General features: G+C 39.2%; 2 protein-coding genes and 1 pseudogene across 2 annotated transcripts in view; 2 read left to right on the top strand and 1 right to left on the bottom strand.

The window, feature by feature from the left end:
• The window catches only part of LOC137968361 (uncharacterized), a 3,534-nt pseudogene extending 1,044 nt beyond the window's left edge, over window positions 1–2,490 (top strand).
• A 1,808-nt stretch (window positions 2,491–4,298) lies between these two features.
• Window positions 4,299–11,983, top strand: LOC138012672 (pyroglutamylated RF-amide peptide receptor-like). The gene is made up of 3 exons (XM_068859509.1): window positions 4,299–4,407; window positions 4,717–4,971; window positions 11,534–11,983. Exons 1-3 carry the CDS (start codon window positions 4,324–4,326, stop codon window positions 11,918–11,920), a joined length of 726 nt encoding a protein of 241 aa, XP_068715610.1. The 5' UTR covers window positions 4,299–4,323; the 3' UTR covers window positions 11,921–11,983.
• Window positions 11,984–16,718: 4,735 nt separating this feature from the next.
• The window catches only part of LOC137968360 (uncharacterized), a 123,158-nt gene continuing 117,376 nt past the window's right edge, over window positions 16,719–22,500 (bottom strand). The window contains exons 54-55 of the mRNA XM_068814953.1: window positions 19,309–19,359; window positions 16,719–17,208 (exon numbers count right to left, since the gene is read on the bottom strand). Of these exons, the coding sequence (XP_068671054.1) occupies window positions 17,006–17,208; window positions 19,309–19,359 (254 nt within the window). The 3' untranslated portion in view covers window positions 16,719–17,005. The remainder of the gene's footprint in view (window positions 17,209–19,308; window positions 19,360–22,500) is intronic.

The raw sequence follows: 22,500 nt of genomic DNA, 5'->3' as shown, positions 1-22,500 counted from the left end.
ATGGAGGCCGAAATAGCTAAGTAGTTATTCGAATTGATAAAATTTAAAGATAGTCTTAACTGACAGATGCATTTACCGTTCCAATATTACTTAAACACTCAAAGTAATCTTAATCTTGATAGCAACTTGAAATGGGACGGTATTAATACTCTCATTAACCAGACGAGGAAGACAAAGATGTCATCACCAGCAAAAATAGGTCCTAATAGTTCGGGTGCAACACAAAGTTTGCCTGTAATTGCAAATATAAAGAACCATCACTTCGCATCTGTACATGTGGGACCTAAGCTTGCAAATAACATGTCATCATCCACTAGAGATTTTAAAGATTTACCTAGGGAATTCAAATTTCCCTATTTTTTTTTTCTTTAACACTGTCACCCCTTTTGAAATCGAAATGGAAATTCTAAATGCCCAATCAAATAAAGCGTGTGGCCGTTACTCTTGTCCAGCCCATCTTCTAAAATGTGTGCGTCAAATCATATCTCACGCGTCAGCTGGTCTAATTAATGTCTGTTTTGTGAGGTATCTATGCACGTCAGTTGAAACGTGCTAAAATAACTCTGATTTACAATGCAGATGACGAAACTGATCCAGGCAATTGTCGCCCTATATCGTTAAAAATGTTTATGTATAAACGTCGTTGATACTTTATGGACATGATTGACATATTTTTAAATTCGCAATATGGCTTCAGAAAGAATTATCCTACTCAATATGCAATTTTAGATATTCTAAACAAAATTCAAAATAATATGGATAAAGGATTATATTCCTGTGGCAATTTTATTGACCTAAACTGAAAGGCCTTTGACACGGTGGATCACCCTATATTATTACACAAGTTGCACCATTATGGAATTAGAGGAATAATCAATAACTGGTCAGTTCTCATCATGTTTGTCAGGGAGAACACAATCAACGCAAATTGTTTCTTCTGTTTCTAGTGAAGAAAGAATAATCTACGGTGTCCCCCAAGGCTCTGTACTTGGACTTCTTCTTTTCTTAAGCTATAAAAATGAAAAGCTAATTGTAGCATATAGCACTGTACGGAAAGGACTGGACCGAATAAGATAGGTTGGTTGATCCTACGTAGACAAAAATAAAAGGATGTTTGGTTGCAATTGTTGCGTGCCAAGAGCTCCCTCTAACATAATAAACGTGAGTTCTATTTATTTGCCGATGACACAAATTTGTTACTTGCAGAAAAAGACCTAAACAATCTCGAGATCATTGTTAATGAGGAATTGTTTAAATTACATGAGTGGCTAAATTCAAACAAATTATCTCTTAATACGGCTAAATCTAACTTTGTTATTTTCCATCCTTACCAACGCGAACTAGGCCACGAAGTCAACCTTAAAATATTTGATAATAATTATAAACAATTAGTATCTTTCGAACGTTAAACATTTTTGAAGTACCTTGAAGTTCTAATTGATGGTTCTCTCTTTTGGAAGCACCACATTGATTATATTTCGACAAAAATAAGTAAATTAAGGAATTGGCATTATTTCTAGGCTTAGGGATCTGGTGCCGTTTACCACAATCTTAAATAGTTACCGCTCGCTTATCAAACCCTATATATCTTATGGTCTCGTTGCTTGGGGTCAAGCCCCAAATACTTACCTAAACAAAATTGCCATTTTACAAAAGCGGGTTCTTCGCTCAATGCGTTTTTTTTTTTCAGACTAAAAATCTCACACTGTCCCTCTTTTTTTTAGTTCCCGAATCTACCAGTAAAATTGCTTCATTTTAAATTGGTTGTCTGTCACCCAATATTTCCAATCTATTTATTCGCTCCGAAAAGATTCCCCCCTACCCCACACGATTCTCACAAGCTGGGAACCTCTATATAAAGATGTCGAGAACAAATCAGCAGCAATTTTCATTCTATCATTCATATATCGGGTACCGTGTTACGAAATGTATCTAATTATAAAGATCTTGGAGTTATTATGGCGAGTGACCTGAAATGGTCAAAACATGTTGAACAAATAGTCCATAAAGCAAACAGGGTACTTGGCTTACTTAAGCGCACAGTAGGCGGCAAAAATAAAGATATTTTCTCAATTTTGTACAAAACTTTGGTTCGTCCAATCTTGGAATACGCCTGCCCGGTGTGGTCACCACACTTAGTCAAAGGCATCCATGAAATCGAGAAGGTACAAAGAAGAGCCTCGCGAATCGCCTAAGACCAAAGAAGACAAGAGATGGCGTACGAGGAGAGGTGTAAAATTCTTAAATGGAACTCTTTGGTAAAAAGGAGGGATTTTCTTTCCCTGGTGGAATGCTATAAGATCGTATTCAATCAGAATGGATTAAAATTCAATGACTATTTTGAATTGTGCAGGAACACTAAGTCCAGATCAAACCATCCATAAGTTACAAACCAAACTCGCAAAATTGAATTGTTATAAAAATTCTTTCTTTGTCAGAATTATCAAACCTTGGAACGATCTTCCTATTAATGTATTCAGAATCATATGAATATTTATTGAACGGCCATTTTATATTTATTTATGATAATTATCTGTTTCTTATCTGATTTTTTCATATTTCTATTAACTAGTTTTTTATAGTGACTTCAAATGACCTCTTTTTTTAGGAGACCCTTGATATAGGGCTAACTCTGGGTTTTCTTTTTCTCAATAACTGTGTATTTGTATGTTATTTTGAAATAAAGTATTGTATATATATTCTCTAGAATACGTGCTAAACTATGGAATGGCATCCCTTCTGAACTTCATGAGCTTAGGAAAGCATCCTTCAAACGAAAATTACATGATTTGCTTCTACAGATTCTTGGAACTGAGGAGATGAATGTTGAAATGGCACATGTATTTTCCCTAAGTCTTACCGGTTATTCTTTTCTTTTTTCTTTTATATTGTTATATCTATTTTCTTTAATGTTGTTGTATATACATTTCCTGTTGTTGCACATACATTTTCTGTTCGTTTGTACTTTGTGAAGCCCTTAAACATCAAGTCTAAGATTAAGTAGCTCTCCTAGAATAGCTATCCTAATTGCGGGTTACTATAGTCTCTGTATTGGCTTTTAAAATAAAGTGCGTGTTGTTGTTGTTGTTGTTGTTGTTGGTTAACAAGATGCACTATGATTATTGTGTCGTAATAGGTCACCATAGCAACAGTAAAGCCTTCTAGCAACACCTTATATTTTGTGTTTAAACACTGATATTCCAAAAAACAATCTTGGTGGGGCTCATTTTTTACTACTGGAACGTAATTAGCAGGCTACGGTAAAACTCCTTGCGAAATAACGAAATAACGAAAAAATAAAATAAATAAAAAAAACTTAAAAGCCGATTCAGAACTACCTTAACGTTTCCAGTTGTGAAATGGATAGCTCTGAATCCGCTCTAGAAAACTTTTATCAACATTGCAGGCAGTTTTAATTAAACCTGCTAAGTACTTTCAAGCAACAAATATGGCGGTCACAGAGTGGGTTTTTGAGAAATAAGCAATCATTATGATTTTCTGACAAAATGTCGGTTGCTTTTACATCCCGAGATCTGCTTTTGCTATGTTAACCCATTAGGTCCTTTCCTTTCCTTTCCTTTCTTGGCACTGCTGGAGTTACCTTAAGTACCACTGCTACAAAACAACAATAGTGTCGGTGAGAAACGCATCCTCATAAAGTTAGACTAAAACATGAGAACTGTGCATTATAGTTTTTGCATCATTGCGGCAGAAAGATACTAGATTATTATCGTGATAGGGAATTTAGTGATTTCTTTCAATACATTGCACCATCTTCAAACCTGCCAAATACAATCTCTCTGCAAGCAAAATTGATGAGGTGACCCACTTCCATGTTAAAAAGGATTGGCTTCAAGACTTATCAAACGACAAGGTATTAATTAATCCTTCCTATGGAAAGGATCTGATTATGGAAACCACCGGCCTCAAGAGTCCTCATAGACCCGATGAGGATAAGTAATGGAAAGGGCAAGCCGTTTCCGATTCTGTGGCCGTTCGTCAACACTGCCAAAAAAAAAACCCATTTGAACCACATCGGTTATACCTTGTTTTCCTCTAAACAAATTGTATTTCTCTCGATTAAAATAAACGATAACACTATTTGAAACTCTGATGCCAATCAAAGCCACTTTATGTTACAGGACTCCCTTTAATTATCTACTTGTGAACCTGGCAGTAGCAGACATCGTTTATCCGTGTTTTCTTCTGCCACAATTCCTTGTGAGCCTCAAGATTAGATTTGCAGATGAGATGCCTGGTAATGCAATCTGCCTGTTCTTGAGTAGGATGGCGTGGACCGGAGCTTCTGCTGGCGCTTTTACAATGATTATCATCGCTAAGGAACGCTACTATACCGTAGTTCATCCACTTGGAGACAAAGGGAAAATCACTACCTGTCTTTTGAAGGTATGTCTCTTCAATAATTCAATCCATACTTTGTTCTTGATATCTTTTTTGGAAAACTAATAAAGCTTCCATTCTGCTATAAAGTTACGTTAAGCAAAGATTCCAGCCTTGGCCGTTAAACGAACTAAAAATATCACCTGCAAATTTCATTTCCAGAATCCATTCAGTAAAATCTCGAACCCGGCTTCTCTAACAATGCTGCCAACTAAAAACAAATGTATAAGTACGGTTATGCTCTGGTGTTGAAATTTTCCACGTGGAATGCTCGGTCACGTAGATGCCAAGACCTTCACATTTTTCTATTTACAGGTAATTGTTCCATTTACTTGGATTTTCGCACTGATTTTCGTGATGTCTGGGTTGATTCTCCAAGGTTTTCGAAAAGAGTTAGCTGTGAGGTCCTGCGACCTTTATTGGACAAATCAAAAGCTGAAACTGGTATATCACTCAATTTGGCTGACGCTCATCTGCATTTTTCTCATATTGATGGTTGGGTTGTATTCTAGTGTTGTGTACACTTTGTGGTTCAAGCCCCGCGGAGACAATGAAGTTACAAATCAACAGGTATGACATGAATTTTAAGACTGTGTTTTGATATCCAATGAAAACCCAGATGAAAATCACACGTGGTTTGGATCACATATCCAAAGCACGCGTGGTTTTCATCTGTTTTTTTATTGGGAATCAACATTCAGGCATAAAAAGAAAACAAATCAAACACAAGAACATTAGTTCGCTTTCCCCAGTTTCACATAAATGTCTTCAAATACCACAGATAATTCCATAAAGGGTCCTTGCTGGATACACCTTCCCTTGACTCATCATCAGAAGGGACTACACAGGGTGATCCCCTTGCAATGCCAGTTTATGCAATAGGCATAACTCCCCTTTTAGAATTGATAAAACCTCCTGCAACCGAAACCGATATATCAATGAAGTATGTAGCCTTTGCAGATGGTTTGGGGGGTGCTGGAGACCTGATTACTCTGCGACGCTGGTGGGACAACATAGTGCTCTACGGTCCCAAGCTAGGATATAATCCAAACGCTGCAAAGTCATGGCTAGTTGTTAAGCCACACACCGAAGAATGTGCACGAGAGGTATTTGAGGAAACCAACATTAACATAACAACAGAAGGAAGAAAATGTCTTGGTGGTTTTATGGGAGCAAGAGTGGCAGTGGCAAATACGCTGAGGAGTTAGTCAGCTCGCAGTGCGAAGAGATGAAAGTACTGTCAAAGAAAGCAAAGCAATGTTCTCATATAGTAGGTCAGTTTGTAAGCGGGTTCAAACACAAACTGACCTACTATATTAGAACATTGCTCAACATCAAGCAACACCTCGTACAACTGGACGCATTTGTGAATCAAGTGTTTATCCCAGCAATAACAGATAGCCATATATGCTCTGCTGACGAACGACTCATCCTGATCTCGTTACCTGAAAAGAAAGGCGGCTTAGCTATCCCATCTTCTCTGCTACAGCGGACTCCGAGTTTTCCAGATCCAGAGTGGCCACAGAACAGCTGATAGAGCATATCAACAATCAAGATAGCACAGGACAAGTGGACAGCGAACTACTCAAGCACTCAAAAAGAGACATGGTAAAGGCAAGGGAGGAACACAAAGAAGCCATCCTAGAGCAAATTTGTGCGAAGATGAGCCCTGAACAACTGAGGGCAAGTGGCATAGCCATGCTGAAAGGCGCCTGTAGTTGGCAAAATACACTACCACTGAAGTCAGAAAACTACAATCTAAACAAGAGGGAATTCTACGATTTACTTAGTTTAAGGTACCATTGGACACCGAAGTACCTCCCGTCTGTATGTCCATGTGGCAAGAGATTTGACGTCGATTGTGCAGTGTCGTGTATGAAAGGTGGGTTTGTCTATAGGAGGCATGACGAAGTGCGAAATTTGTTCGAATCGCTGCTCCAGGATGTATGCCATGATTTCGAGATCGAACCAGATCTGCAGACCCTAACCGGAGAAATTCTAAGAAGCAGAACCAACTCATCAGATGAAGCCCGCCTGGAAGTTAGTGCGCGAGGGTTTTGCTAAATGGAGCAACGTATATTTTTTGATGTAAGGGATTTTAACCCATTTGCAAAGAGCCACCTAAACCAAATTTTAGATTTTGAACCATTCATTCTCTATTTTTACCCTGAACACGAACGAACAACTTTTTTTTGGGATACTTCGTGACTAGAACGATATGGAACGATCGTGAGGGACTTCAACAGAGCAAATTTCTATTTTGAGGTGACGATTTCGTGGACGTCGCTGTAGTAGATCTTAGGCAGCCTTTACATGAACGCGGTTTCATTTGTAACCGCATTGTTTTCGATGCGGTTACGTCTTCTGTTTACACGTCACCGATCGAGACCGTTGGCGAAACAGGGTCGATTTGAAAATGCTGCCAAAAGTTGAGCGTTTTCAAAACGATACGGTTTCATCTGTCTCGTAAACAGCGAAACCACATCGATTTGAATACGGTTAGTATTTTGGAGTGAGATTTGCACTGTTCGCATGTGGTGGACTGCTCGCTTATACCATCAAGACTAAGTTTGATTTTCTGGCAAAAACGATTCCGTGTAAACACTTCCAAACCGCATCGATTTTGACGCGGTTTCGAAGTAATGAAACCGTGTTGATGTCAAACAGCGTTCATTTAAACGCTGCCTAAAATCCCTATTTACTCAGCCAGTAGTTTAAAGTGTTGGCACCCGTATTTGCCAAATCTACACACAATTGCGCCACCCGGATCAAACTTGTCTATTTATTTATTGTTTTTTGTTAGATGTTGACATAGCAAATACTTTCTTGTAATACCGAAACTTCGTAGCAGCACGAAGTAAGATATCGCTTTGATGATCCATACGATGTTTTTGAAATTCATCTTTAATCAAGACATGTTTCGGATGAAACATCATCCATCGTCAGTTGTACAATGAGAAATGAACTAACGTTGAGCAATAAATAGTGTAACAAAGTGAGATATAAGATGAATAATTAAGAATGAAGGCGAGTACAGAACAACCAGGAAACAAAACAGAAAAAACCAGACTATTTAAGATAAGAAAAGAAACTAATTAGTATGAAAGGGATAAATTAAGATGTTTGACTTGGGAGTTTAAAGATGGCTGCTCCCAAAGGATATGCATGGTTTAATTAATTTTCAATTGGAAACGTGTGGAAGCAGAGTCGAGGATTTTAAACAGTCTTCTGAACACCGGGAGCGACAATTTTCAAAACCTCTCAAGTGCTTAAAGATGTCGGAATGTTTGTCGGAGGCGAGATGCTCACGGATGCGAGTGGCGAAGTGTCTATTGGTTTCACCAATATAACAGGCATTACAGCCTGCACATGAAAACTTTTAATTACTCGCGATCGTAAACCCGCAGGGATAGGATCCTTCGCCCCAAACCAACTCCTGATTTTAAACGGCGTGAACACCAACTTAATTTCCAGGTCGCTGAAAAATGTGTTGACTAATTTCTTAATTCTGCGTTGTGTTATGATGGAAAAGGGACCGATGTACGGTAATTTAAAATACAAACAATTGTCCTTCCGAGCAACACTCTGAGAGGAATCGGAGGTAAAGTAATTGTTGAGAAACTTTCTAACAACATTCTCGATAACACTAGAAGGAAACAAATTCTTCCTTAATGTTTTGGTAAGGTTGCTTATGTCCAAGTGAAAACCAGTCCAAGTAATATTAATTTTAAATACTCGGTCAACCAGAGTGCGTACTAGTCCTAATTTGTGACTAAGAGGTACAAAGCTGTAATAATTAGTGAGAAGAGCTGTGTAGGTCGTCTTGTGGAAAACCGAGGCAATAGACCATTTTCATAATGGCGGCCCGATAAAATATTCTTTTGTTCTAATGCTGATAAGCCTTTCTAGCCTCGCTGCAATGCGCAAAATTCAAAAGAATATGTTAACCAAAATGAGGCCAGTAGGTCCAATTAACATTAAAACAATAGAATATCAAATCGGTCGCCATTTATGAAAGTGGTCTGTAATGCCCTGATTACTATGGTTATCTAAAAGCGGAGCTTGTGGTTTTCTTCCTTCTCCATAGTAAACTTGGTGTTAGGATGCTGGCTGTTGATATAACTAAAGAAAGATAAAGCATCCTGCTCGGTATTAAACAAACAAAAGGTGTCGTCGACATATCCTACGGTAAAACTCGATACCTGAATTGTAATTTTCTAACCAGCGTTTCTCATGGTGACCCATAAAGAGATAAACTAATACAGGAGCAAGCGGGGAGCCCATGGCTACACCGTCAATTTGATTGTAAAAATTACCCAAAAATGAAAAACGGGTTTGGGCAGTGGCAAAGAAAACTAACTTCATAATGTAGTCTACCGCTAAGTCGATGGATTCGATGAGGGGAATGTTGGTGAAAAGACTTTCGACATCGAAAGAAACCATGAACTTATTTAGGGTATGGAGTCTAGTGACTTCACTAGCCCATTGTTTCTTCGATTGGAACCTATAATTACATCCTAGCTAAGTATTTATGTACATTGTTAAACCCTCACATCCCTAATGACTACTGTGCTCACGACACTTTTACTTTTGTTAGCGAAGTCACTAGACTCCATACCCTAAATAAGTTCATGGTTTCTTTCGATGTCGAGAGTCTTTTCACCAACATTTCCCTCATCGAATCCATCGACTTAGCGGTAGACTACATTATGAAGTGCAATCCAGATATTAAATTAGGACGGGAAAATCTTACTAAGTTATTTTTCTTTGCCACTGCCCAAACCCATTTTACATTTTTGGGTAATTTTTACGATCAAATTGATGGGGTAGCCATGGGCTCCCCGCTTGCTCCTGTATTAGCTAATCTCTTTATGGGTCACCATGAGAAACGCTGGTTAGAAAATTACAATTCAGGTATCGAGTTTTACCGTAGGATATGTCGACGACACCTTTTGTTTGTTTAATACCGAGCAGGATGCTTTATCTTTCTTTAGTTATATCAACAGCCAGCATCCTAACATCAAGTTTACTATGGAGAAGGAAGAAAACCACAAGCTCCTCTTCTTAGATGTGCTTTTAGATAACCATAGTAATCAGGGCATTATTACCTCGGTTTTCCACAAGAAGACCTACACAGGTCTTCTCACTAATTATTACAGCTTTGTACCTTTTAGTTACAAATTAGGACTAGTACGCACTCTGGTTGACCGAGTATTTAAAATTAATAATACTTGGACTGGTTTTCACTTGGATATAAGCAACCTTACCAAAACATTAAGGAAGAATTTGTTTCCTTCTAGCGTTATCGAGAATGTTGTTAGAAAGTTTCTCAACAATTACTTTACCTCCGATTCCTCTCAGAGTGTTGCTCGGAAGGACAATTGTTTGTATTTTAAATTACCGTACATCGGTCCCTTTTCCATCATAACACAACGCAGAATTAAGAAATTAGTCAACACATTTTTCAGCGACCTGGAAATTAAGTTGGTGTTCACGCCGTTTAAAATCAGGAGTTGGTTTGGGGCGAAGGATCATATCCCTACGGGTTTACGATCGCGAGTAATTAAAAGTTTTCATGTGCAGGCTGTAATGCCTGTTATATTGGCGAAACCAATAGATACTTCGCCACTCGCATCCGTGAACATCTCGCCTTCGACAAACATTCCCACATCTTTAAGCACTTGAGAGCTTTTGAAAATTGTCGTTCCCGGTGTTCAGAAGACTGTTTTAAAATCCTCGACTCTGCTTCCACAAGTTTCCAATTGAAAATTAAAGAAGGCATACATATCGTTTGGGAGCAGCCATCTTTAAACTCCCAAGTCAAACATCTTAATTTATCCCTTTCATACTAATTAGTTTCTTTTCTTAGCTTAAATAGTCTGGTTTTTTCTGTTTTGTTTCGTGGTTGTTCTGTTCTCGCCTTCATTCTTAATTATTCATCTTATATCTCACTTTGCTACACTATTTATTGCTCAACTTTAGTTTATTTCTCATTGTACAACTGACGATGGATGATGTTTCATCCGAAACATGTCTTGATTAAAGATGAATTTCAAAAACATCGTGTGGATCATCAAAGCGATATCTCTTGTAAAGACTTTGATTGGTCTTCCTAGTTTCTGGAAAACGAAAACGGGTTACGATATTCGCAGCAATACACTCTGCCATCTTCCCATCTTCCGGTGCTTGGAACCCCTGATGAGAAACTCGCATTCGTTTAGATATCATTCAGTATTACATGCACTCCTGAAATTTGGTATGGTTGCCGTTATGTTCCTTAATAGTTTTTCAAGAGTTTATGGCTTACCACCCTTAATTTTAACCCCTATTAATCATATTTTTATTTATTTATTTATTTATTTACATTCTCGGGTTTCACTTTCTTGCCAACTGTTTGCGTTAGCGGCTGCGGCTTTCTTTAGAATGACAGCTTCCCCCCCCCCCCCCCCCCGCCCTCCCCCACAAACAAAAATCCTTTCAAGGGCTTAAACGATCAGCCATCTTGGCTGTTTGTAGTTGTTTTCAATGAACTTTGTTGATATTACACCACGCCGTCGTTTACTTCGAATTTGTTTGTGCATTTGCTGAATCAACTTCGTCATAAACTCTCTTTTGATGTGACACACACCTACTCTCAAGCCGTTTGTCACGGTAGATGGCATAGAAGTGATAAAATATTGCATTGAATTTCCTATTATGTTTAAACAAATCATATTAACTTTGTCCTTAGAAGGAAAAAGAAATCATATCCTGTTTCGATAATAATTTATCCATCATTACCAACAAAATAGTAATCCACATTAATGACATACTGATTTATTAAGGAGGTCGAATAGTTCGAAAGATCATACACCCTTCTAAGGGTGATCCCACTGTTTTGTGTCAATGGCAATGGTTTAAGTGAATAGCTCTTTTATATGGGGATCAATCCTTTACTCTCTTGCATTTTACTGATTTCTATTGTCATACAAGATGGAAATGTAAAATTTACACTTCAGACTGTATACTTAAGGCCAACAAACCAACAATAACAAGACACTCTCAAAGTAGCGTGTACTCGATGGGCTTTGGAACTGATATATTACAGTTTCACTTGATTCTGCGCAATTCTTAAACATTCCTATTTTCATAGGGTGTAATAAAAGTAAGGAAGAGGGTCACCTTAATGGTTTTGGTCGTCAGCGCCATGTTTGAAACCTGTTGGATCACAGACACAGTATTGCACTTCATTGTGGAGAAATCAATCAGTGATGAAGTTTTCATTGCTCACACTGTGATGATGTTTAATTCAGCTGTCAATCCGTTTGTATATGCATTGTTTAGCCAGAGATTCCGAGAGAAGATGAAAGAAATGCTATACCGTTGTCCATTTCTGTTTAGAGGGCGTCCTGCAGAAACAGCACCATCTACGAGAGTTCTACGTCAACATCCGACTTCACCTGCACTTGAAATCCTCAATGTGTCTGAAAGAAAGATCCCTGGTGAAGTCCTTCGTTCATCAGAAATCTCCCGGGCTTAAGAAAGTAAGCCCATTTGTGCTGCGGGCCTTGAAAAAAATTAACTTTGTGGTTGCTTTTTAAAGACTGTCTGTCCCAAAATAGTTATATTACATACATTAATTTCATTTAACTAACTTATCTGCTCCCATGTAGATAACTCGTTTTGCAACCAATCTTCAGAGACAGCCATAAAAATCATATTATGAAGCAATTATAATGGACGAACATAATTATATTACACAGGACAAAGCTATCAGCATTTAGAACAGTAACCTTTAAATAGGTTGTGCTGAAGAATATTTAACAATTAATCTACGAGGGCACGCTGGATATAAAGTGATAGATAACCAACGAAGCGCGTGGCGCCGAGTTGGTTATAATCATTCTATTGCCAGCAAGCCCGAGTAGAATGGTTGTTTTATTGAATACTGCAGGATCAACAACATTGTCGACTAAAGCATCGATTTCTGCCACGGTCAATTCCGTTGCGTTTCTTGACCATATGAGGTAGAGCAGTTATATTTAAAGGCCTGGCCAAACGCTCGCAACATTTCAACGCAACATCTTGCAACATTGTTGCATGATGTTGCGGCATGTGTTGAACGGGTTGGCCAAACGCACGCAACATTTTCAACATTTTCAACGCAACATGTCGATGTTTATGCTCCCCAGGCCCCTGGAACGCTACAAGTGGACCTATCGCGCATGCCCTACTAGTGCAACAATGTTGCGTGAGCATGGTCAAACGAGTACAGCATCCAAAATGTTTGCAACATGCAACATGTTGCAAAATATCGCAACATATCGCAACAGTGTGGCCAAACGTACGCAACATGCTGTGTTCAACCATGTTGCAAGATGTTGCGCTGAAATGTTGCGAGCGTTTGGCGTAGGCCGCGTTGGCTAAAATCATGCGATATTCCGCAAGATTGAGCAGGATAATTGTTTTAATATTCAACACATTGACGACAAAGCACAATTTTCTACGTTTGTTCGGAAAAAAAAAGCTGGAAAAACTACCATTTTTCTCCGCGACACACAAAATTACGTATATCGCAGGATATACGTTGAGTACGCACGACGAATATTGAGCGTGCTATGACCATATTTGGACATATTGTCACGATGTGTTGAATAATAAGAAGTGATAGCCTGTGTCCGGCGAGCCAATGAAAATGCTGGAAATCTGATATCCGTAGTTCACTTTTCAAAAATATAACTAGTGGAGCTATTGCTAATAGCCAACGAGACAGTCAATGTAATACATAGTTTCCAGATTTGTACCAGGTTGCCACGTTTGGAACCCAATAGTAGTTGAAGTTTTGTTTTATTTCAGACTGCAACTCATCTTATCTAAGTTAACAATAACACAATAACAACAGAAATTTAAGTCAAACCCTTGTATACTTTGTATTTGGAACAACAATGAAAGTGTCAACGTGTTTGCAACAATATTGGAAGTAATGCTGTAATTTTTGAACAGCTGTAATTTTAACAGGAATATACAGTAGTTAAGTTAGATAAAATTAATGCCATGTACAAAATCGCCAAAGCGTTTTCAGTGTAAAACATGTCATGGGGAATCAAACTCTCTTGCAACCTCGTTCCCTTGTCCCTTCTCTACTTTCCCTTTTCCCACTGGGGTAGGGTTTTCGTTATACTTTGATCTCGCAACTCGTATTCGTTTGACAAGGCATTTGTAAAATATATTTTTAATCCTCACCATACAATGTAAGAAGATTTAAAAAAAAAAAGAAAAAAAAAGCGGTCAAGCTAAAAACGAGAGCTTCAGTTGCGACCGATAAGACCTTCGATGTCGAGGGGGCTGGACAATCTGCGAGCATGCGAGCCAGGCGAATTTCGCATTTAAGTATAAGCACCCATTTCAAATAGCACTGATAAACATTTATTAAGTCTAAGCACCCATTTTAAAACGGTTATCTTTCAATAACTGTGTGCCCCGCATGTTGACTCGCATGGCTCGCCATTTTGGCTCGATGGCTCGCAGCCATGGCTGCATGACCTAACTCGATGTCAAGCGGCGATTATAAAAGGTCATACACACAAAGAAAGATTTCGTTAGCAGCTCAAGTTGCTTCTGCAGAACATACACTATCATAAAACAATACACCACACACTACGATTGATCGATAAAATGTCTCTTATTTTACTGGCGCTAAAATCATACTTCACGATTTGTGTTGTAAACACTATAAACCAGCAAGCTGTGCAATGTGCAGTCAAAGGAAAAACTATCACAACGGCAATTTACGCGAATATGTTAAAATATAAATAAGTTAAAACTGTCTACCCACTTTACAAGCTTGCGACTTTGGAATAACTTTCTTTAACATTTAAAAGAAAAAAAAAAAAAACAAAATAAAATACCCGAACATGTTCTTGTTCGCACAGTTTGATTTGAGGTTGATGCGTGACATATTTTAAAATAAGCATGACACCGACTGATCGATCGTCGAACATGTTTGTTTCCCATGGATGAACTTTTCACTTGTTTTCTTGCACGACAAAACCTTTTCTCTGCAAATTATTAGGCGTTTTTCATTATCTCTCAATTCGACTGCTCTTGAGCTTTTTCAAGGAAGTGAAATTCGAACGACGCGAGTTTATTTTCTGGTCCGTCTGATCGATTAGACAACAACTTCTTGCCTTTCACGTCGAACACGTTTTTCAACACCTTAAAGCAATTGCGAAAGGTCATCTGGAACCGTGCCCGAGTGTTTTTATCATAATGTTTACGCACTGACGAGGTCCATCGACGCGTACGAACAGATGCCCACTGTTGTATCCGACATAACGAGCATCGATCGCACTGGCGACACTTGAACGCATTGTTCGTCAATGAGCTGAACTTTTGATTCGCCTGTCGGGAACTCCTGGGCAATTTGCGACTCATAACAACTGGCTGGACAGTAGTTTGGAGCTTCATAGTAAGATCTTTAAACTGCGTATTCACGATATTATCAGACCACTGGTCTTTAAAGGGTATAACGACCCGAGTAGTGTTTTCTGTCGTAGCTTTAGACCGCAAAGAAGACTGGTCAGCAACCCTTTTTAATAGTAGAGTCCACAAGGTGCTGGGGATACTTCAGTTTAGAAAACACAAACTTTAGTGGCTTGCACTCCTTAGTGAAGTAAGACCATGACAAAGACAGGCGATATGCGCGACCGGGCATAGTTGTCTGTAGGCCAAACTTATACGTATTGTCGACATGACTACTACCACTGCCACTATTCCTTGGCATCACGAACACTTTAGTTTCGATACGGGGCTCTCGGTTTAGGAGTTGAATACCGAGGAAGGGGAGCATTCCACCCTTTCGATCTCCACAGTGAACTTAATGGCGGGCTAGCTGTAGATAAACCAGGCATCACGGTGAGTGTGTCGTCAACATATCGAAGATAATGAGGGGTAAGTTTACCCTCAACGTCTAATTTCTGTTCAATAGACGACATAAATACGTTGGCTGGCAAGGGCCCGAGGGAGGACCTCATCGCTACACCTTCTATCTGTTCGTACAAGGAACCATTGAATTGGAAAAGCTGATCCTTGATGGCCACACCCAAAAGATCGATAAGGCCCTGCTTAGAAATGTTCAAGTCGTACTAGGAATTAAACAAGTTGTTTCCAAAAGCTCTGTCTGCGATTATCTCAATAGTTTCATCCAAAGGCACATTCGTGAACAACGAGGACCAATCATACGACACCAATAAATCACCAGGTGTTATGTTGAGGTCTCGCGGTAGTTCATTCACAAGGTCGAAAATATCCGTGACTGTTTGCTGATTTAGTGACAACGGTTTGAGCTTGTTGTCCAGCCATTTCGCCAGAGCATAGTTATACGTATTAGTTGCCGATAGTATTGGTCGCATGGCTAACTTCTCCTTGTGTCCAGTTGGACAAAGGGGAGGATCCTAGTGAAGGTAGATTGTAAAAGAACCTCCTTTGCTCAGGAACTGGTTGCCGCCACATTAAGATGTATAGCTCTCAATTACATCAACCGTAAATGTCCCCCTAAACAGCTCTTGACGGCCATCAAGCATATAAAGCGCCGTGATGATATTGTCATAACAAAACCAGACAAAGGCTCAGGCGTGGTTGTAATGGATAAGTCGGAATATATACATCTACTATCCGAAGCTTCTGTTAATGACACCAGCAAATTTCGTCCCATTTCTTCAAAACGACCGATATCCCGTTGCAGACCACCAAAGCACTATCATTCACTTTTGGCAAAGGAGGTTCTTAGCTCCTTTTGTACGTCTACGAACAATTATATATTACATAATTGTTAGCTGAGTTTCTAGAGATTAGTTGCAAACGATCTGTACACCGAACAGCAGGAAAGCACAATTGTCATATGCGATGGAAGTCAGTAAAAACCTAAACAAAACGCTCTAGCGTCAAAAATTGAAAAGTTTCTGTAACAAAGGGAAATGCCTAAACAATTCACAATGAAAGCACATGGTAATGGCCGACAAAGATGAAACACAACTAACAACACGCCCGCCCGCAGCATGCCGGGATAGGAAAAAAAAAACACAAACAAAAACACAAGAACAGCTCAGACGAGCACAGACTACAGAATCACGTTGACGATTAGCCTCTTCACCGTAACCGCTCTTTCAGGGAAGAGTTCAACGGCAGCGATTGCAGTTGGAATGTTGATGACGTGTTGAAACCGTTTGCTACCTTCGATGTTCAATATCATTGAACATTGTTTAACGAAATCGAATTGTTGGAATCGTTTTACCCAGGCCCTCCACCGATGTAAAAGTAATGAAATGTAGAAACAAAGAGAATGCACACAGTTTAATTCCATTCAGTTTAGGTAATCTCACAGGCTCTCATTTGAGCTTACCTGTCCTAACGCTAACTTTGTTTTTCAAGGAAAAATATGTACGCCCAGTTCCTTAGTTTGCTCGCAAGGTTAAGTCACTAAACTAAATTCATATCGACGGTTCTGAACAATCGGGAATCGACTGTTTTGACTGTTTAAACATTTGTAAAGAAAACAAAACAAAACAACACTTAGTAGTACAATTACAGCCCTGTTCGGTGGAAGAAAGTGTCCTTTTCCATTCTACTAGTAGTCCCCAATATCAGTATGTACCTCTTGCTTGTTGCTTGAAAAATGAATAGGATTATTAAACATTTGAAGTTCAAACAGGGGCTTGCCCTTTTTGCGTCTGAAATACCAAGCAATTGCCCCTCCACACAAACCAATGAATATCAAAACTGCCAGACTGATTCCTGCTTGGGCGCCGCGGGACAATCCACTAGATTTATCTGAAACAGAAGGAAGTCCTTTTTGAGGATAATCATGTATTTATACCAGGGGCCCATCAGTAGGAGTTGGCCTCCCTCATACAAGCCCTATGAGTCAACCTTTGCCCGTATCTTTCTATTTTTAGAACGCCACAAGTTGTTCGGCACTGCACGTGCTGTTTAAAATAGCCAATCAGAATAAAGTCATTGTCTCACGAAGACCAAAATAGCAAAAACAATGTTAGTACGCAAATTGTTCGAATTGATATAAATTAATGTATATGTCAGTCTCCTGCTAGCTGAAGGGTTGGTTCTAAAAATAGGAAGATACGGGCAAAGGTTGACTCAAGGATATAGTGCACATGGAGGCTCCTACTTATGGGCTCCTGCTTTACGTAGTGGGTAGATTTTACAAGTAAGTGAAATTTAATTTGGAGCTTTCTTATTCAACTGCAGTCAGCAGAGTACAAATATCTCACGATATTTGTACTAAAGAAGACCAGTTTGACCGGTTTTTCACAACCCCTATTAGTCTTGGCTGAAAATGCTAAATTTTTCACTGAAGAAAACGATGAATTTTTGGCGAACACGAGTTCCTGGAGACATGCGATAACCTACACGGCAATTGAATTTCTCAGTTCATTAAAGAAAACCGAGACGTAAATACTAAAAAAAACTGAAGAGAAAAACTGACCTCAATGTATTGAAACGGTGGTGCGAGTCCGTGAAGAAGCAGGGGCCATTAGCGACCTTCAGATTGGAGTTAGAGAACGGCTACGAGTACGAGTTTTCTGTACCGGGCACGCGCATTACAGTTTAAGAACGAACATTTTTCGAAATGCGCGTGCTCAGAACTGAGAACTCGTACTCGTAATCGTCCTCGCACTACAATCTGAAGGTGTGCTAATTAAATCTATATATTATTATCTTCACACAATAGGGTTTGGCAATTTACTTAGTTGATGAAAGTGGCAAGAGTCAACAGTGTCGATAAACAGTTATATAATGATATAAATTGTACCTTTCCAAAAATGGTATCAACATTTTTTTCTCTTGAAGGAATTCTTCCCGAGGAACTTGAAAACCTTTTATGTCATTTCTTTATCAAAGCCTTTTTTTTCTCGACTGGAAGTTTTGGAAACCGAGATCATCGTTGTTAATATCTTTGTTTTCCTTACATGTAATGAAATAGAATGCACGACGCTAAGCTTGATGACTCCATTGAGAGGTTTGACACGTTTTTGTTTTTGACCAATCACAGCAACCTAATATAAGCGCGCGAAACCTGGACGGTACCTCGCTGAATAGTCACGTAAGATAGTTTCTCACGCGAGGAAGCAAATTATTTGGTTAAGCATTACGTTTCTTCACTTTTCCGACTGGGTTTGAATAATAAATCTCTTATTGCACGATTTAAAGTGTAGCATAGTGGGATATTCTTACGAATCTCTTGTATTTTGACTCGACCTATGGGCTCACCAAAATACAGCGAGACTCATAAAATTACCCCACGCTACTACACACTAAATTGTTCAATAAGATGTATGTATATGGCAAAATATCTTTGCAGTGCATATCTTTCATCGCAAAAGGATAACTGCATTCAAATGCCAAATTCAAAATTACGCCATTTACAAAAGTGAAGGAATTCGATTGTCTGTTTAAACGTTGTCCTGGGAAGGACTTTTGGCAGCGCCTGACGTGACGACAACCTAAGCAGAAGTCATCTCTGAAGATCACTTCCGCCTAGGTTGTAGAAAAGTCAGTCATTGCCAACAGTCCTTCTCAGGACTACTCTCACGCATACGATCAAATTCCATTCTGGATTTTGTCAAACCATTTTGCACAGTACAACAAAGGTAGACAAATTGAATTAGGTATCATTTAAGGAAATACTCCATTTTAATTAGTCAACACGGTTATGCTGTCTTGTATGCTGCAGTTAGTCTATGCATCATGGTTTCAGTAGTGGCCCGTTCCTGAAGGGTCTCGTGTTAGAGTATCTTTTAACGGCCCCTTTCGTAGTTGCAACGTCTGCTGTACAAGGAACGTTTTCCAATCACGCCGCCTCATTTTCCTGCAGGATATGGATACATAGGATCAGTTTTAGCAGCAACTCACCTCCAGTGTGTGGTGCATGAGTTGGGTTTCCAATAGTAGTTCCACTGGGTTCTAAAAAAATTACAATGGCAACATAAGTAGCTCAGAAGAAGTCTATCATCAAAGTATTAAGGAACAGTGGCAACACACTGGCGAGAAACCTCATCATCATCATCATTATGCTTAATGATCTGTTGAATAAAATTAATTTTACGTTACAGAAGGTTTCTGCCAACATATTTCATGACGAAACCGTCTGTGATCAATTAAAAAATTAAGACTGCATTCTTTTGGGACGACCACTTTGCTGATTTTACTTCCGGAACCAGCTTTTCGACAGGAACATTTTATTTCCTCAGGCGATTTTTTTTTTCTTAGTTAAGAGGCGACCTGAGCACAAGCTACCGAGAATAGAATATTTGAACTGCAGAGAGAATCTAGTTAGCATGCTGATCATCGCAGTTATTAATCAATGATACTTGAGCAGTAACGAGAGTATAGCCTGAAAATTCAGGGTTAAACGGGATTCTAACCCTGACCTCTGCGATACCGGTGCAGTGCTCTACCAGTTGAGCTATTAAGCCATCTGGGTGCTGGTTGTCATTACAATCTTAACGAGATACCGAGGATAGTGACGATAGACATTTTTGTCGTTCGGTATAAAACAGTGGTATCTCGGTTTTAAAACACTTCATTTTGGATATTTTTTATGAGTGTTACTTCAGGCCTACTTCAGCGTTTAAGACGAATGGAGTTAATATAATTAAAATTATATTTCATTGTGGGAGCAACTCAGCGGCTTGGTAGTGTCCTGCATAGGGGGAATGGGGTGTCAGACTATCAGTTTTTTGAAATGATCATCATGATAATTTTAATATTAGTCTCGAAAAGGAGTTGAGTGTATGGGCTGCATCTGCATATCATTTTTTGTCAAAATAATCCTGAAATCGTGCACATCCTGAGTATACCATGAGACGGAATTAAAATCCCAAAAGAATGGGGGATAAAACGGATTTTCCATATGGTCTTTATTTTACTCACGCAATAACTTTGAAGAATGCGCTCGTGTCGAATGAAGTTGTCGAATGTTTTGTCCCAACAATGCACGACGATTCAATTTGGCCGTCAGAACCCAGGAAGATCCAATAAATTCTCGATATGATGATTTAAATTAAAGCCACTCAGCAGAACACCTAATATACCAAGGAAACCTATCGTATTTGGATTTGCACGTCTTACACTTGCGGATTTAGAAGAGCATAATCCATCAATGAAAGAAAAGATTTTCAGTGTAGTGGTTAATTATTTAGGCGAAATAATAAAAGTAATGATGATGATGGTACTACTACTACTACTACTACTACTACTACTACTACTACTACTACTACTACTACTACTACTACTACTAATAATAATAATAATAATAATAATAATAATAATAATAATATAATAATATTTTTTCCAATAATAACAAAAACTTTAATTCAACTATCAAAACAATTAGTAAAATTTACAATTTTAAACTATATATCGAAATTATTTACAAATTTTTGAAAACTAAATTATATGTTCACGATAGAAAACTATTTACGATATGTGAATAATTTATAAATTGGAAAAAGACAATTAAGCATTACTAAAGAAAAAGCTAATAAAAAAAAAACTAACTAATAATAGTAATAATAATAATTTAAAATGATGATCTAAAACATATTGGTCTAAAAACGTATTGTACATAAAAAGTCTTATGTATCAAAGAGAAAAATCAGTCAGGCGAAAGCATAAAACATTCGGAAATAAATTATTATGTCAGTCCAGCAAGTCCCTTCTCTATCTCTAAGTCATTCTCCTGTATATTTGTCTTTCTTCTCCGTGACCTTGTTCCCCTCAAACAAACTAGGGCAGTCCGCAGGATGGCGAAGGACACTTTCGTTCGAATCCATGCGATTGTTGTTGCATAGTCTTCCTGCTTCTTTGAAGAGATGAGCTCGGCAAGTCTGGAATGGTACCGCTGACACTCCTGAGACATACCTCCTGTTGTGGTAAAAACCAAGGACGTAAAAGTGCCATTCTCGACTTCTATTATTCTGGATGCATATTTCCGCTTCTTTTCATTTTCGTGCAATTTATATATCTGTTTGGGGCTAAGCTCTTTACACGAGTCCGCATTCGGGTGACATACCCGTATATCAAAAAAGGCGGCCCGTTGTCTCTCCCAGAATCCACGGCAGTGCACATCGAGACGGGCATCTGGTGCTTTGTTTGCTCCCCTGTTGAGCTCCTCCCCGGATAGGGGTTGTAAGGTGGGCTCAATTGCTACGTCATAGCAAACAATATCTAGTAGCTCCGCCTCCAGGTCACGTATCTCGTTATGACGTTGAATGATTAGGCCGCCTCGCTGGCATATCATGGCGTGGTCCACGGTAAAGCTGCAGCCACATACGTGTACAGATGGGCTATCGGGAATGGGCCAGTCATAGCGTAGCCTCAGTGCATCACGAAATTCCCGCTTGCTTAGGTCAAAATTCAAGTCTTTCAGTGGAATTGCAGTAAGCCAAGTAGAGGCGCCCTTTTCGCATGCCAGGTCTACGGCTCTTTGTGTCCTTACTGGGAGAGAGACCTTCAGCTCCTCTAGCTTCCCCTTCAGATAACATCTTTTTCTTTTCGAACAGCATACATCAGCCTTCGCACCTCTGCATCATCTGGGGTCCCAAGGGATTGCGCAAATTATCTTATCAACAAGTGGAGCGCTCATCCTGATGGATGATGAATACTCTGACTCCGCACTTTCAGATGGGTTTGTCATTCCCAGGCATCCCATACGGGCAGGAAGTGCTAGCAGTTTTCGTTCAGTCACAGAGCAGTTATGTTCTGTTAGTGACGGTATGAGGACATCTGAGATAGCACGCTCGAGTGCTTCCAAGAGATCTTCAATATCTGGCAGGGTCCTCATGAAGTAAGTCCACTTATGCCTTAGCCCGAATGTAAAAGCTGCATGGCAAGCTTGCGGTTCAGAGGTTGCAAACTCTGCTAGTAAAGTTACTTCACTGATCCACTCCTTTACTTTGCTGCCGACAAACTCCTCTAGATACGACCTCTGTCCGAGAGCTGCGCCAAGATGTTTGCGCCCTTCCATGGTGATGTTTATTCGAGTTCCCGCAAAGACATCATTTGCTTCATTCAGCTTCTCTGGTTTTACCACAAGCCAGCACT

This window comes from Montipora foliosa, chromosome 8, assembly GCF_036669935.1.
Source record: "Montipora foliosa isolate CH-2021 chromosome 8, ASM3666993v2, whole genome shotgun sequence".
Lineage (NCBI taxonomy): Eukaryota > Metazoa > Cnidaria > Anthozoa > Scleractinia > Acroporidae > Montipora > Montipora foliosa.
The sequence above is the reverse complement of the archived record's forward strand: the minus strand, read 5'-3'. Positions and strand labels throughout refer to the sequence as shown.

Excerpts from the sequence above, each read along its gene's own strand:
- LOC138012672 (XM_068859509.1), top strand. The coding sequence starts at position 4,324 with ATGATTATCATCGCTAAGGAACGCTACTATACCGTAGTTCATCCACTT. Across the intron at positions 4,408-4,716 it reads TCACTACCTGTCTTTTGAAG|GTAATTGTTCCATTTACTTG; the intron begins GTATGTCTCTTC and ends TTCTATTTACAG. Across the intron at positions 4,972-11,533 it reads ATGAAGTTACAAATCAACAG|GGTGTAATAAAAGTAAGGAA; the intron begins GTATGACATGAA and ends CTATTTTCATAG.